The 15,000-nt window shown below is 53.9% G+C and overlaps 2 protein-coding genes and 1 pseudogene across 2 annotated transcripts in view; 2 read left to right on the forward strand and 1 right to left on the reverse strand.

The window, feature by feature from the left end:
• Positions 1-388, forward strand: part of LOC136967961 (FH2 domain-containing protein 1-like) — a 2,690-nt gene extending 2,302 nt beyond the window's left edge. The window contains exon 7 of the mRNA XM_067261960.1: positions 297-388. Coding sequence (XP_067118061.1) covers positions 297-388 — 92 coding nt within the window. The remainder of the gene's footprint in view (positions 1-296) is intronic.
• On the forward strand, positions 358-8,294 carry LOC136967415 (F-box/WD repeat-containing protein 7-like; annotated as a pseudogene).
• A 2,383-nt stretch (positions 8,295-10,677) lies between these two features.
• The window catches only part of LOC136967962 (FHF complex subunit HOOK-interacting protein 1A-like), a 6,645-nt gene continuing 2,322 nt past the window's right edge, over positions 10,678-15,000 (reverse strand). Inside the window, exons 4-12 of the mRNA XM_067261961.1 lie at positions 14,849-14,935; positions 14,280-14,447; positions 14,064-14,143; positions 13,812-13,945; positions 12,833-13,415; positions 12,311-12,726; positions 12,022-12,194; positions 11,285-11,405; positions 10,678-11,201 (exon numbers count right to left, since the gene is read on the reverse strand). Coding sequence (XP_067118062.1) covers positions 10,678-11,201; positions 11,285-11,405; positions 12,022-12,194; positions 12,311-12,726; positions 12,833-13,415; positions 13,812-13,945; positions 14,064-14,143; positions 14,280-14,447; positions 14,849-14,935 — 2,286 coding nt within the window. The remainder of the gene's footprint in view (positions 11,202-11,284; positions 11,406-12,021; positions 12,195-12,310; positions 12,727-12,832; positions 13,416-13,811; positions 13,946-14,063; positions 14,144-14,279; positions 14,448-14,848; positions 14,936-15,000) is intronic.

Genomic DNA, 15,000 nt, shown 5'->3' on the forward strand with positions numbered 1-15,000 from the left:
CTCTTCATTATAGTAAAAAGTGAGCATTTAGCAGTGACATCTACACAGCACTCACTTCATACATAATAGAAGAGGAACAGATACACCACACTCTCACACACACCTCACACACACCACACACACACCACACACTGGTGGAGAGAGAGAGAGAGAGAGAGAGAGAGAGAGAGAGAGAGAGAGAGAGAGAGAGAGAGAGAGAGAGAGAGAGGGGGGGGGGGGGAGAGGGGGGGGGGAGAGAGAGAGATTAGGCCTCTCTCTCTCTCTCCCCCCAGACTCCTCCCCTGTTGTTATCTCAGCATTCCTGTTCCCTGACTACCCGCTGCGGAGCTCGAGCGCTGGCAGTTACCGTGAGAACTGCAGTGGTGACACCGAGCTCTACTACCGGTAGACGAGCTAGCCAACAGAGCTGCACCGAAATAGCTTGCTCGAGGGGAGACGTGCCCGAGCATGTCCGTTAACACACGCGCTGCAGTCTCTGCTGGAATGTACCTGAGCGAGAGGACAAACAGTTCTCCGTTTTCATGAGAAGAAACTCAACTTGGATTCTGCTTGGATTTTATTGGAACGGTTAAATACAACCATGGGATTCTACGGCACATTGAAGCTCATCTTCTACAAAGTGAGTATATAACACGTTATTTACGGCCCATTTTCCGTTCCGCGGGATGGATGACCGGCTGTTTACTGTCTGTGGATATGAGTCGCAGCGGTGTCAGCACCGCTCGAGCTTGAGCTCGCGCCTGCTTCTTGTGAAACCACTGCGGAACCGAGGGATGGATCGTGACGCGCTCGCTCGCCCGCTCTCCATCTTTCTGACCCACCGTTAAAACGGATCAATCTCTAACCGGTCTAATCTGACGTTAGTCCACGCGGTGTGTGAGTGTCAGCCAGTCGGTGGCGGTTAGATATATGCCACTGCCAGGTTAAGAATGTGGAGGTTGTGCGGACGTCTGAAGGTGGTTAATGATGGACGTGAGCCGAACCGACGCAGACCACGGGCATATGGTTAACGATTGGACGCGCGTGCCCGTTCACATCAAATACATTTGGATTGAAGTGATGGATTAGGTTGTCGTTAATGGGTTATGTCAATTGTCAACATTCATACACTCTCTCTCTGTATATATCTCTGTATCTCTCTCACACACACACCTGAGGGATATCCGTAGCTGTTTGAACAGGTTACACAAATCACGGACTTCACGTGCTTTTGAAACATCCCACAAGCTAGTTTAGCCATCCTGGAATTGTTGCTTGGTCACCAACCGTCGCAAACCCGGAACCGCCTGTTGAGGAGGACGGTTATTTCGGGAGAACAGTGAGCTGGTCGCATTCCTGTAATTTCAGGCGTGCCTGGCTGCGCGAGGCGCGGCGCGGCCCGGGAAAGGAGTGGCGTTTCTACCACATACCTCACCCGCCTCCTGACCGCCTTTACGGAGTATATCGATGGAGTGATCGATCATTCAGCCGCATATCTGTTTAACATGGCGACGTCAGTCCGGCGGGGCGGTCTATACCTCTACCTCTCTCTCTCCCCCTCTACCTCTCTCTCCCTCTCTCTCTCCCTCTACCTCTCTCTCTTCCTCTACCTCTTTACCTCTCTCTCTCCCTCTACCTCAACCTCTCTCTCCCTCTCTCTCGCTACCTCTCTGTCTCTGTCTCTCTCTCTCTGTGTCTCTCTCTCTGCGGTAGAAGGGGCGGGTTGGAAGGATCCGCACCAGACACCATTGATTAGCGTTTATTGTCACCTCCCCCTCTCTCTTCCTCTCTCCCCCTCACTCCCGCTTTCTCCCACTTAATGTTCCTCTCATACACAGCCCCCACAGCCTCCACACCCACCACCATAATGTTCCTCTCATCCTCCACAGCCTCCACAGCCCCCACAGCCCCCACAGCCTCCACACCCACCACCATAATGTTCCTCTCATACACAGCCCCCACAGCCCCCACAGCCTCCACAGCCACCACCATAATGTTCCTCTCATACACAGCCCCCACAGCCTCCACAGCCTCCACAGCCACCACCATAATGTTCCTCTCATACACAGCCCCCACAGCTCCCACAGCCTCCACCATAATGTTCCTCTCATACACAGCCCCCACAGCCTCCACAGCCACCACCATAATGTTCCTCTCATACACAGCCCCCACAGCCTCCACAGCCTCCACAGCCACCACCATAATGTTCCTCTCATACACAGCCCCCACAGCCTCCACAGCCTCCACAGCCACCACCATAATGTTCCTCTCATACACAGCCCCCACAGCCTCCACAGCCTCCACAGCCACCACCATAATGTTCCTCTCATCCTCCACAGCCCCCACAGCCCCCACAGCCCCCCACAGCCCCCACAGCCTCCACAGCCACCACCATAATGTTCCTCTCATACACAGCCCCCACAGCCTCCACAGCCTCCACAGCCACCACCATAATGTTCCTCTCATACACAGCCTCCACAGCCCCCACAGCCACCACCATAATGTTCCTCTCATACACAGCCTCCACAGCCCCCACAGCCACCACCATAATGTTCCTCTCATACACAGCCCCCACAGCCTCCACAGCCTCCACAGCCACCACCATAATGTTCCTCTCATCCTCCACAGCCTCCATTATAATGTTCCTCTCCCCCTCCTGCAGATGAAGAGGAAAATGGACCATGGTCCTGATGGAAGACCATTCCCCTTCAGGGAAGAAACACTGTAAAGACCTCCGGTAAGATACACACACACACTATACATTTACATTTACATTACATTTAGTCATTTAGCAGACGCTCTTATCCAGAGCGACTTACAGTAAGTACAGGGACATTCCCCCCGAGGCAACTAGGGTGAAGTGTCTTGCCCAAGGACACAACGTCAATTGACACGGCCGGGAATCGAACTGGCAACCTTCAGATTACTAGCCCGACTCCCTCACCGCTCAGCCACCTTACTACACACACACTACACACACACACTACACACACTATACACACACACTACACACACTACACACACACTATACACACACACTACACACACTATACACACACACTCTGACTCTCTTCCTTCCTCCAGCCCATACCAGGCCACGCCCACCACATTTGGAGACCTGAGATTAGCCAATGGGCTCTCAGCTCAGCGCCGACGAGTCACCTCAGGCCCGCCCCCTACTGGGCTCCAGGACTGGCTCCACACCTTCCAGGTGAGCACACACACACCATACACACACACTATACACACACCACACACACACACTGCTGTTTATTTACCACTGTCTCTCTCCTTTGCATGTCTGTCCCTCCCAAGGCCTGGAGTGGCCCTGAAAGGCTATTGGCTCTGGATGAGTTGATTGACAGCTGTGAGACCAATCAGGTGAAGCACATGATGCAGGTCATGGAGCCACAGTTCCAGAGAGACTTTATCTCACTGCTGCCCAAGGAGGTGAGGACTCTCTCTCTCACACACAGACTCACTTTCTCTCTCTAACCCTTAGATATGAGGTCCAGTTACCAGCGTGGCACTAACACATCCAACTTCCTGTGTGCATGCCTGTGTGTGTGTGTGTGCAGCTGGCCCTGTACGTGTTGTCCTTCCTGGACCCCAGGGCTCTGGTCCAGGCTGCTCAGACCTGCCGCTGCTGGAGGCAGCTGGCCGAGGACAACCTGCTGTGGAGGGAGAAGTGTAGGGAGGAGGGTACGCACACACACACACACACACACACACCCTCTCATACACACACACACACACTCTCTCTCACACACACACACACACACACACACACACACACCCTCTCATACACGCACACACACACCCTCTCATACACACATACACACACACACCCTCTCATACACACACACATACACACACTCTCATACACACAAACACCATACACACCTAGCATACATTACCCTCATATAAAAGGGCAGGAGTCTAATATGATCTAATCGAGTGCTGATACTAAGTCAGTGTGTGTGTGTGTGTGTGTGTGTGTGTGTGTGTGTGTGCAGGTATAGATGAAGCCGTGTCTCTCCAGAGGAGGAGGAGGGGGGGGGGAGGGGAGTCCCTGGAAGAGTGCCTACGTCAGACAGCACCGCATCGAGGCCAGCTGGAGGACTGGGGACGTGCTCTCCCCTAAGGTACACACACACACCCTCTCACACACACCCACACACACCCTCTCCTACACACACAGCCTCTCATACACACACCCTCTCTCACACACACACACCCTCTCTCTCACACACATGCACTTCAGATGTATGCAGGTTAGAGGGTTACCTGGACAGCTGGATCTGGGTTAGGGTTAGGGACCTGTAACTATCTGGACTATAATCTTTCCCTCTCCTCCCCCCCTCTCTCTCCCCCCCAGGTGTTGAAGGGTCATGATGGTCATGTGATCACCTGTCTCCAGGTCAGTGACAGTGTGATCGTCAGCGGTTCTGATGACAACACCCTCAAAGTCTGGTGTGCCGACACGGGCCAGGTGAGCACGCTGGAGAGTGTGTGTCTGGGAGAATGTGTGTCTGGGAGTGTGTGTGTATGTGTGTGTGTCGGACACAAGACACACACACCAGTCATAGCCTCTCACAGTTAGAATTCTTTTTTCATGTTAAGGGTGTGAAGTCTGTACTAAACATACTCTACCTCTCTCTCTCTCTCTGTCTCACTCTCTTTCTCTTTCTCTGCTTTCTATATGAAACTGCCATCAGCCCTCAGATAGACCATAGCTGTTGGTTTAGTTACCCTGTAGACACACACACACACACTCGCCACACTCACCACACACACACACACACACACACACACACACACACACACACACACACACTCGTCACACTCACCTCACACACACACACACACACACACACGCCACACTCACCTCACACACACACACACACACACAGACAGGGTAAAGGTTCTGTCTCTGTTCTTCCTGTCAGTTAAGTTTCGGTGAGCATTCTTTAGTCTGACACACCTGCTCGGCTCTCTGCCTCCACCTGCCTCCACCCGCCTCCACCCGCCTCCACCTGCCCACACACTGGGTGTGTGTGTGTTAATAATTGTGTGTCAGAGAGAACTGTTGTAGTAACAATAAAACAGACAGGTAGACAGACAGACAGACAGACAGATATGTTTGGAATGTGACATCATCACCAAACCCTCAATATTTACCATGGTCACCATGGCAACATCCAAGCAACAACACCGCAATACTCTGTTTCTCTCCCTCCTCCTCCTCCTCCACTCTCTCGTCCTCCTCTTCCTCCCTCCCTCCTTTTCTCCTGTCTAGAGGGGAAATGTCAGGGAGTATAAATATTGACTCAGAACAATGTACACATATGTACAGAACATGTGAACACACACACACACACACACACACACACTGTTTCAGTGGTTAATTCAAGGATCTTTTATCCACAGGGAACATTCCCCTCTCTCTCTCTCTCTCTCTCTCTCTCTCTCTCTCTCTCTCTCTCTCTCTCTCTCTCTCTCTCTCTCTCTCTCTCTCTCTGTCTCCCTCTCTCTCTCTGTCTCTCTCTCTGTCTCTCTCTCTCTCTGTCTCTCTTTCTTCCACCTATCTGTCTCTATCTCTCCATCCCTCCATACTTCCTCTCTCCCTCTCCCCCTCCCTCCTCTCCCTGGAGGAATGGAAGAGTCAGCACTTTCAGGGTTTAAAAATAAAAACTCAGTTCCTGTATGGGAACTTCTGGGGAATGTGTGTGTGTGTGTGTCTCTCTCTCTCCTCAGTGTGTGTGTGTCTCTCTCTCTCCTCAGTGTGTGTGTGTAACCTGTCTCTCTCTCTCTCCTCAGGGTGTGTGTGTAACCTGTCTCTCTCTCCTCCTCAGTGTGTGTGTGTAACCTGTCTCTCTCTCCTCAGTGTGTGTGTGTAACCTGTCTCTCTCTCTCCTCAGTGTGTGTGTGTAACCTGTCTCTCTCTCTCCTCAGTGTGTGTGTGTAACCTGTCTCTCTCTCTCCTCAGTGTGTGTGTGTAACCTGTCTCTCTCTCTCCTCAGTGTGTGTGTAACCTGTCTCTCTCTCCTCAGTGTGTGTGTGTGTGTGTAACCTGTCTCTCTCTCTCTCTTCAGTGTGTGTTGTAACCTGTCTCTCCTCAGTGTGTGTGTGTGTGTAACCTGTCTCTCTCTCTCTCTTCAGTGTGTGCGTACGTTGGAGGGCCACTCCGGTGGGGTGTGGTGTTCCCAGATGGGCGGGGGCCCTGCTGGTGAGCGGCTCCACTGATAGGACGCTGCTGGTGAGCGGCTCCACTGATAGGACGCTGCGTGTGTGGGACGTCTCCAGCGGAGAGTGTCTGCACACGCTGCTCGGACACACCTCCACCGTGCGCTGCCTGCACCTGCACCAGGACACGTAAGACACACACACACACATGCAGTGTACACACACATACACACACACAGTACACACACACACACCGTACACGTACACGTACATACTGTCCACAAACACACACAATACACACACAATCACACAAAGATAAACACACAGAGAATCATACTCCAACCAGTTCTAACTCTTCCCCCGCCCCCTCCCCTAACTCCGCCCCCTCCCCTAACTCCGCCCCCTCTCCTAACCCCGCCCACAGGGTGGTGAGTGGCTCCAGGGACGCCTCCCTCCGCATGTGGGACATCCGGTCAGGACGCTGCCTGCACGTGTTGCTAGGACACCAGGCGGCTGTGCGGTGCGTGCAGTACGACGGGTGCAGGGTGGTCAGCGGGGGGTACGACTCCGTGGTGAAGATCTGGGACCCCGAGACCCAGACCTGCACACACACCCTGGAGGGACACACCAACAGGGTCTACTCCCTGCAGGTACACACACACACACACACACACTCATACACACACACTGACGCACACACACCCTGAAACACGTCCCCTGACCTGCTGTAACCCGGCTCCCCCTCGTGTCCTCAGTTTGACGGTGTGTTTGTGGTGTGTCCTCAGTTTGACGGTGTGTTTGTGGTGTGTCCTCAGTTTGACGGTGTGTTTGTGGTGTGTCCTCAGTTTGACGGTGTGTTTGTGGTGTGTCCTCAGTTTGACGGTGTGTTTGTGGTGTGTCCTCAGTTTGACGGTGTGTTCGTTGTGAGCGGCTCCCTGGACACGTCCGTCCGGGTGTGGGACGCGGAGAGCGGGGCGTGTGTCCACACGCTGACCGGGCACCAGTCCCTGACCAGCGGCATGGAGCTGAGGGGCCGGCTGCTGGTGTCGGGGAACGCAGACTCCACCATCAGGGTCTGGGACGTTCGGAACCGGGCGCTGCATACACACCCTGCAGGGTAGGTTAAACCTGGGCTCTACATACACACCCTGCAGGGTAGGTTAAACCTGGGCTCTACATACACACCCTGCAGGGTAGGTTAAACCTGGGCTCTACATACACACCCTGCAGGGTAGGTTAAACCTGGGCTCTACATACACACCCTGCAGGGTAGGTTAAACCTGGGCTCTACATACACACCCTGCAGGGTAGGTTAAACCTGGGCTCTACATACACACCCTGCAGGGTAGGTTAAACCTGGGCTCTACATAGAGGTTAGACCTGGGCCAAACTGGATTAGACTGAGAGAGGTAGAGGTAGAGGGAGAAAGGCGTTCTAGAGAGTTCTAGGGATGACAAGGTCACCTCAGTATCTGGGTTACACACACACACTCACACACACACACACACTCACACACACACATTCCTGCCTCCATCAACAGAGCACAAACAGTCCTTGTGTCTGATCACTGAGCATGAACACAATCTCATAACCTAACATTGTTTCGCCCCCTCCTCCTCCCCTCCTCCTCTTCCCCCTCCTCCCCTCCTCCTCCTCCTCCCCCTTCTCCCCTCCCCCCCTCCCCTCCTCCCCTCCTCCCCAGGTCCTAACAAGCACCAGAGCGCGGTCACATGCCTGCAGTTCTGCCGCTCTCTGCTCCTCTCCTCCTCCGACGACGGCACCGTCAAGCTGTGGGACCTGGCCTCGGGGGCGTGGCTTCGCGACCTGGTGACCCTGCCTCGCCGCGGGGAGGGGGGCGTGGTGTGGAGGATCCGGGCGTCCGACACCAGGCTGGTGTGTGCAGCGGGGAGCCGCAACGGGAGCGAAGACACCAAGATCATGGTGCTGGACTTCCCTCTGGGCGAGTGAGGATGATGTCATCACTGAGGGACGAGGAGCATTTCGAGGCCGTCGGAGAGGAGGGAGGATGGAGGGATGAAGGAGGAGGTGTAGAATGAGAGATGTGAGGATGTGAGAGTTCTTTACTAGACTTGGTGATGTTCTCATCAGGAGACACACCCCCTCCCCTCCCCCCCCGCCCCCTCAACCCCGCGCCCTCCCCCCGCCCCCTCAACCCCGCCCCCTCCCCCCCGCCCCCCTCAACCCCGCGCCCTCCCCTAACAATGACACATGACAGATGAGACCTCTCCCACCTCCCCCTGTCTCCCCCCTACCCCCCAGCCCAGAGAGACCTCTGTGAGAGGGTGTAGATAGTGTACATAGAGATGATGTAAATACTGATGATTTTATATAGGAGAGATAAATACAGTCTGGATGGGAGGAGGAAGAGGGGGGGGGGGGGGGGCAGGGGAGGAGGAGGGGAGAGGCATCATGCAAAATAAATATCATTTTTTTAATATATGCGTCCTGTGTTGTGATGTAACACACACGCGACTCTGTTGGCAGTGGGCAGTGTGTTAGTGTGTGACCCCTCAGGGTGTGTTAGTGTGTGTGTTAGTGTGTGTGTGCACCTCTGTGTGTTCATTCCAGTAATTGAACAGCTGCAAGAGCGTCATGGACCTAATCAGACTAAAAGCAATCACACACACCATACTTCACACACAGACACACACACACTCACACCATACACCACATATACAGTATATGCTGCAGTGTGTGTGTGTGTGAGTGTGTGTCTCAAAGGGAGTAAATATGTGTGCGGCAGTTTGATGTCTAACTTAACATTCATACATGCCCTCTATATATGGGGGGAGGGATGGAGAGAGGGAGGCAGGGAGGGAGGTAGGCAGGGAGGAAAGAGGGAGGAAGGCAGGGAGGAGGGAGGGAGGCAGGGAGGAGGGAGGGAGGAAGGCAGGGAGGAGGGAGGGAGGAAGGCAGGGAGGAGGGAGGGAGGAAGGCAGGGAGGAGGGAGGGAGGAAGGCAGGGAGGAGGGAGGGAGGAAGGCAGGGAAGCAGGGAGGAAGGCAGGGAGGAGGGAGGGAGGGAGGAAGGGAAGCAGGGAGGGAGGGAGGAAGGGAGGGATGGGTGGACAGGAAGCAGGGGGGAGGGAGTAGAGAGATAGGAGATAGAGACTAGAGCTTCACCCCTACAGAGAGAAACAGATGATCACTGCATTATGGATATCTGACACACACACAGAGAGAGAGAGACATAGCTCATCCTATAACAGTATTTGCCATAGTAGACTGTTACCAGGGCAACAGAACAGTCGACTTACTCTAAACTGAGCTACAGGAAATTTCAGTGTGTGTTCTGTCCTCCAGAAACACCCCAAACTCAGAACCAGCCGACCAGAAACCTTCTCCATGGCAACACACTCAGATAAGACCAGAAACCTTCTCCATGGCAACACACTCAGATAAGACCAGAAACCTTCTCCATGGCAACACACTCAGATAAGACCAGAAACCTTCTCCATGGCAACACACTCAGATAAGACCAGAAACCTTCTCCATGGCAACACACTCAGATAAGATGTGGATTTCTCCACACGCTGCCCGGAGGACCACAGTCAAGCTCCACTGTCTGAGTGAGCATGTGTCTCCCTCTAGTGGCAGGCCTCAGAACTGCACACACACACACATGCACACATACACACACACATATACACGTACACACATACACACACACAGGGCCCCACAAACGCACCTCAACACACAGAACACAGACTCTTTACACCAAACTGTCTGATTGTCAAAATCAGTTTAATCTTTTGAGTTCATTTTGGCAAATGTTTCTTGCTGGCTGCATTCCCCTCCCTGACCAGGAGGGGGCAGCAGAGATGGCAGCTGGCTGCATTCCCCTCCCTGACCAGGAGGGGGCAGCAGAGATGCATAGATCAACGCTGAAGACCAACAACACTAATGAACATTAAATCCATCCATCTGGTCTGGGACCACAACAACAACAACAGGAAGTGATAGCATGTTAGAGGAAGTGACAGCATATCAGAGGAAGTGACAACATATCAGAGGAAGTGACAACATGTCAGAGGAAGTGACATCATGTCAGAGGAAGTGAGAAGGTGGAACAATGTTTTGTTCCTGGTCATCATTGAGTTTTTAATTCACATTTTATAGAAGATAACTGATTATAACTGAATAATTGAACATACAGGAAATAAAAAAAGAAAAAGTATACATTCTCAAAATAACCATCAAAGTTCTGACGTTGAAGTTTCTCTGTAATTGATGTTCTAGTCCTGCAGTCACATGACCTGCAGTCACATGACCTGCAGTCATCCCTGTCAGGTGGTGCCAGGATAACATCATACATACACTGCATGTCAAATAAATATACAAAATATATATATCAAATATATATAACTATTTATCAATGCAAGGAAGACACTATCAACAACATACAGAGATGTGTCACAGCATGTGATTCTGAGTGTGTGACTGCACCTCAGTGTGTGTGTGTGTGTGTGTGTGTGAGAGAGTGTGTGTGTGTGTTACTCCTCCAGGCAAGGCAGGATGGCGTTCTCCTGGGTGATGGCGTGCTCCTGGGTGATGGCATGCTCCTGGGTGATGGCGTGCTCCTGGGCGATGGCGTGCTCCTGGGTGATGGCGTGCTCCTGGGTGATGGCGTGCTCCTGGGTGATGGCGTGCTCCTGGGCGATGGCGTGCTCCTGGGCGATGGCGTGCTCCTGGGTGATGGCGTGCTCCTGGGTGATGGCGTGCTCCTGGGTGATGGCGTGCTCCTGGGTGATGGCGTGCTCCTGGGTGATGGCGTGCTCCTGGGTGATGGCGTGCTCCTGGGTGATGGCGTGCTCCTGGGTGATGGCGTGCTCCTGGGCGATGGCAGCCAGCTCCTTGAGGAACTCTGCGTAGAGGACGAGGGCGAACACGCGGCTGCGTGCGGGGGCAGGGATGGGGGGGCAGGGAGGCACACTGCTGGGGGGCCGGCAGGCCCCGGAGGAACCAGGAACGCTGTGGCCGTTCAGGAGGACCCCTGCATCCCCCTCCGCGACACACTCTGGAGGAGGAGGGGGGGCAGGGTGTGTGAGTGTGTGTATGTGTCTTATTTGTGTCTGTCTTGTGTGTGTGTGTGTGTGTCACCTCTGGTCTTCAGTAGCTCCTCCCTGGCTAACAGGAAGCTCCAGGCTTGTCTGACCAGGGCAGGCAGCTCTGGTCTGGCTGATACATACTGCTCTATCTGGGCCCCCACCGACACCAGCACCTACACACACACACACACCATACACACACACACACACACACACCATACACACACACACCATACACACCATACACACAGAGCAAAAGGTCAAGGTTAGTACAGTACAGTAGGACATGTGGTCCTCACTGTGTCTCTACCATCCTGTGGTCTATTGTCTCCTTTCAATGTGTGTGTGAACAAAGTTTAGAAAGGTTGAAAATATATAATTGTAAATATATATATATTTATATATATAAAGTTTCTACAAATTGAAAAAAAAAAATCAGTGTCAGGTTGAAAACAATATTTTTTTTAAAGTTTAAAGAAAATATATATCTTGGTTTCAAAACTTTGTTTCAAAACCTTTTTTGGGGGGGGTGGGGTTAAAACCTGGTTTCAAAACCTGTTTTATAAAATATATAGTTTCAAAAATCATATTCGAAAGGTTGAAAAAATATATTTTGTAAAAGGTTTTGAAGAAATTGTTTTGAAAGGTTGAAAAAAAAAAAAAAAAGAGTAGTTAAACAAGAGCACACACACACAGAGAATGCTGTCCATTCTTTTTACAGTCAGTGGTGTGTACCTGGTAGAGTGTGCGAGTGGGCTGTGTGTGTGTGTGCTGAGCAGGGGTGTGTACCTGGTAGAGTGTGCGAGCGCCGGGGTGTGTGTGTGTGTTGAGCAGGAAGGCGTGCAGCAGGGGTTGGGGGTGGCAGGCCAGCTGGGACAGGATCCCCGTCACCAGCAGGTTCACAGGGATGGAGTTCTCCAGAAGGTTCTCCAGACGAGACAGCAGAACACTGATGAACGGACCTGTGGAAACACAGAACACATGGCTTAGAACACACAGTCTAGAACGCACAGTCTAGAACGCACAGTCTAGAACGCACAGTCTAAAACGCACGTCTAATCAGCATCATTATCATCACCTGTGAATGGGACTCCCTGCTTCCTGCTTCCTGCTTCTAGAACATTCTCTTGTTCTAGATCTGGTTGTGGTTCCTCTGAGAGGAACCTGCATAGCTCCTCTTCGTCCTCCTCTTCCTCCTCCCTCCTCTTCCTCAGACGCTCCACGCGCCTCCTGAATGAGCTGATGTCACCGCTGATGTCATCCTCGTCAGGCTCCGCCCCCAGAGAGAGCATGAGCGCCCGGTATTGAGACAGGAAGTCATCACCAGTAGCGGTCGGGGCAGGGTCAGGGGTCAGGATAGGGGCAGGAGTTGGGGCAGGGTCAGCGTGACCGTTGCAGAGGTCAGAGGTCAGCTGGTCGTTCTCCAGGGTCACGACCCTGTTCACGTTCATGTTTCGATCCAGCCTCCTCCTCTCCTCCTCCTCCCTGCTCACCCTGCGCTCCCCACAGTTCTGCCCATTGGTGAAAGTTGTTACACACTCCTCCCTCCCCCCCCCCGCCCCCCTGCCTGGCCCCCTCCCTCCCCCTCCCACCCCCCTGCCTGGCCCCCACGCCGCTGCATCTCTGAGCATGTGCAGAGGCGTCCTTCTGGGCGATGAGGTCGTAGACAAGGACGTCGTCCTGGAAACCGTCCTCCTCGATGTAGGAGCCCCGGACCAGCAGGGTGGCCGTCCTCCTCAGGGCCTGGAGGTGCTGCGGGGGCTCGGGCCCCCCCTGGGCCCCCGCTCCCTGACCCCCGCCTGGCCCCGCCCCCTCATCCGGAGCCACGTCGAACATGTCGTCCCACTCCAGTTCCACGTTGCCCCCGGTTACGGGGTCGGGGGTCGTGGCGATGGGAGGGGGCGGAGTGGAGGTGTCCGTCCTCCCCCTCCTCACCTCCTCCCCCGTCTCTCCCCCCTCCTCCCCCTCCTCCCCCGTCTCTCCCCCCTCCTCCCCCTCCAGGGGGCCGGCGGGGGCGGGGCTGAGGCCATCGTAGGGCGCGGACCAGACTGAGCATGCCCGGAGCGCTGTCTGGATGGAGACACGGGCGTCCCGGAGGTAGTGGAGGTAGATCACCTCCAGGGGGAGGGGCGGGGCGGGGTCACGCTGGTAGCCCACGCTGTCCTCTCCAGAGAGGGGAGACCCTGGGGGAGGGAGGGAAAGAGGTGGGGGGGAAGGGGGAAGGATATCATTAATATTTATGCCATGGATCTGGACTTGCCACAATGTGTGTACATGTGTGTATGGTGTGTGTGTGTATGGTGTGTGTGTGTATGGTGCGTGTGTGTGGTGCGTGTGTGTATGGTGTGTGTGTGTATGGTGTGTGTGTGTATGGTGTGTGTGTGTGTGGTGTGTGTGTGTATGGTGTGTGTGTGTGTGGTGTGTGTGTATGGTGTGTGTGTGTGGTGTGTGTGTGTGGTGTGTGTGTGTGGTGTGTGTGTGTGTATGGTGTGTGTGTGTATGGTGTGTGTGTATGGTGTGTGTGTGTGTGGTGTGTGTGTGGTGTGTGTGTGTGTGGTGTGTGTGTGTGTCACCTGTGCCCCGGGGCCAGAGGAGGCGCTGGCTGTGGGAGGGGCTGAGGCTCCAGGGGGGGCTGAGGAGGAGGAGTCTGGAGGCGGAGCAGGAGTAGCAGTCTCTCTCCTGTACACCTGGGCGAGCACAGGGGAGCAGGTACCTGGAGACACCTGACAGGTGAGACACACACTCACACACCTCCCTGGTGAGACACACACACACACACACCTTCCAGGTGAGACACACACACACCTTCCAGGTGAGACACACACACTCACCTCAGGATGAGCTGCAGCATGACGTCCTCACAGAACAGACCAATCAGGGTACGGAACAGAGCCAGGGAGACTGTGCCCAGCTACACACACACACACACACACACACACACACACATACACCACAGACAGGAATCTTAGCCACAGTTGACATCTTTCTGAAATGTGTGTGTGTGTGTATACTGCATGTGTGTGTACTGCATGTGTGTGTGTGTGTACCTGGAAGGGCGTGTTGATCCTGCTGACCAGGGTGTCCAGGATGTGCAGGCCGTCGTGCGTGTGCGTGAGGATGAAGGACAGGAAGCAGCGCAGCAGCGCCGGCTCCGACACCGAGCGCAGGAACAGCTCCAGATACGCCGTGGTCGTCATCACTTCCTCCAGCGTCAGCTGCAGCCAATCGCATCGCAGCACACCAGGAAGAGCCACGCGCAGGCACCAATCGGGGCGAGGGAGAGAGGGACAGGTGAGGTTTAAGTAGTTTAAGGGAGTCAGATGGCTGAGCGGTGAGGGAGTCAGGCTAGTAATCTGAAGGTTGCCAGTTCGATTCCCCGCCGTGCCAAAATGACGTTGTGTCCTTGGGCAAGGCACTTCACCCTACTTGCTTCGGGGGGAATGTCCCTGTACTTACTGTAAGTCGCTCTGGATAAGAGCGTCTGCTAAATGACTAAATGTAAATGTAAGTGCGGAGTTGAACACTTGAATGCGAGCAGGAAAGCGACCAACCAATCAGGATGAGGAAGAGAGACTGGTGGGAAGTACAGCAGCCAATGGCGGTGAGTGTTACTGACCTTGTGCAGAGCAGGAGCCAATACAGGGACCAGGAATCCATTATAGATGTATCCTAGCAACTGGGCTCTGATGGAGGGATGGGCCACCTGAGGGGGGGGAGAGAGAGGGTGATACCATTCCTGCATCAAAAATATATGCTTAACTTAAGATT

Source organism: Osmerus mordax, chromosome 23 (genome assembly GCF_038355195.1).
Source record: "Osmerus mordax isolate fOsmMor3 chromosome 23, fOsmMor3.pri, whole genome shotgun sequence".
In the NCBI taxonomy this organism is placed as follows: Eukaryota; Metazoa; Chordata; class Actinopteri; order Osmeriformes; family Osmeridae; genus Osmerus; species Osmerus mordax.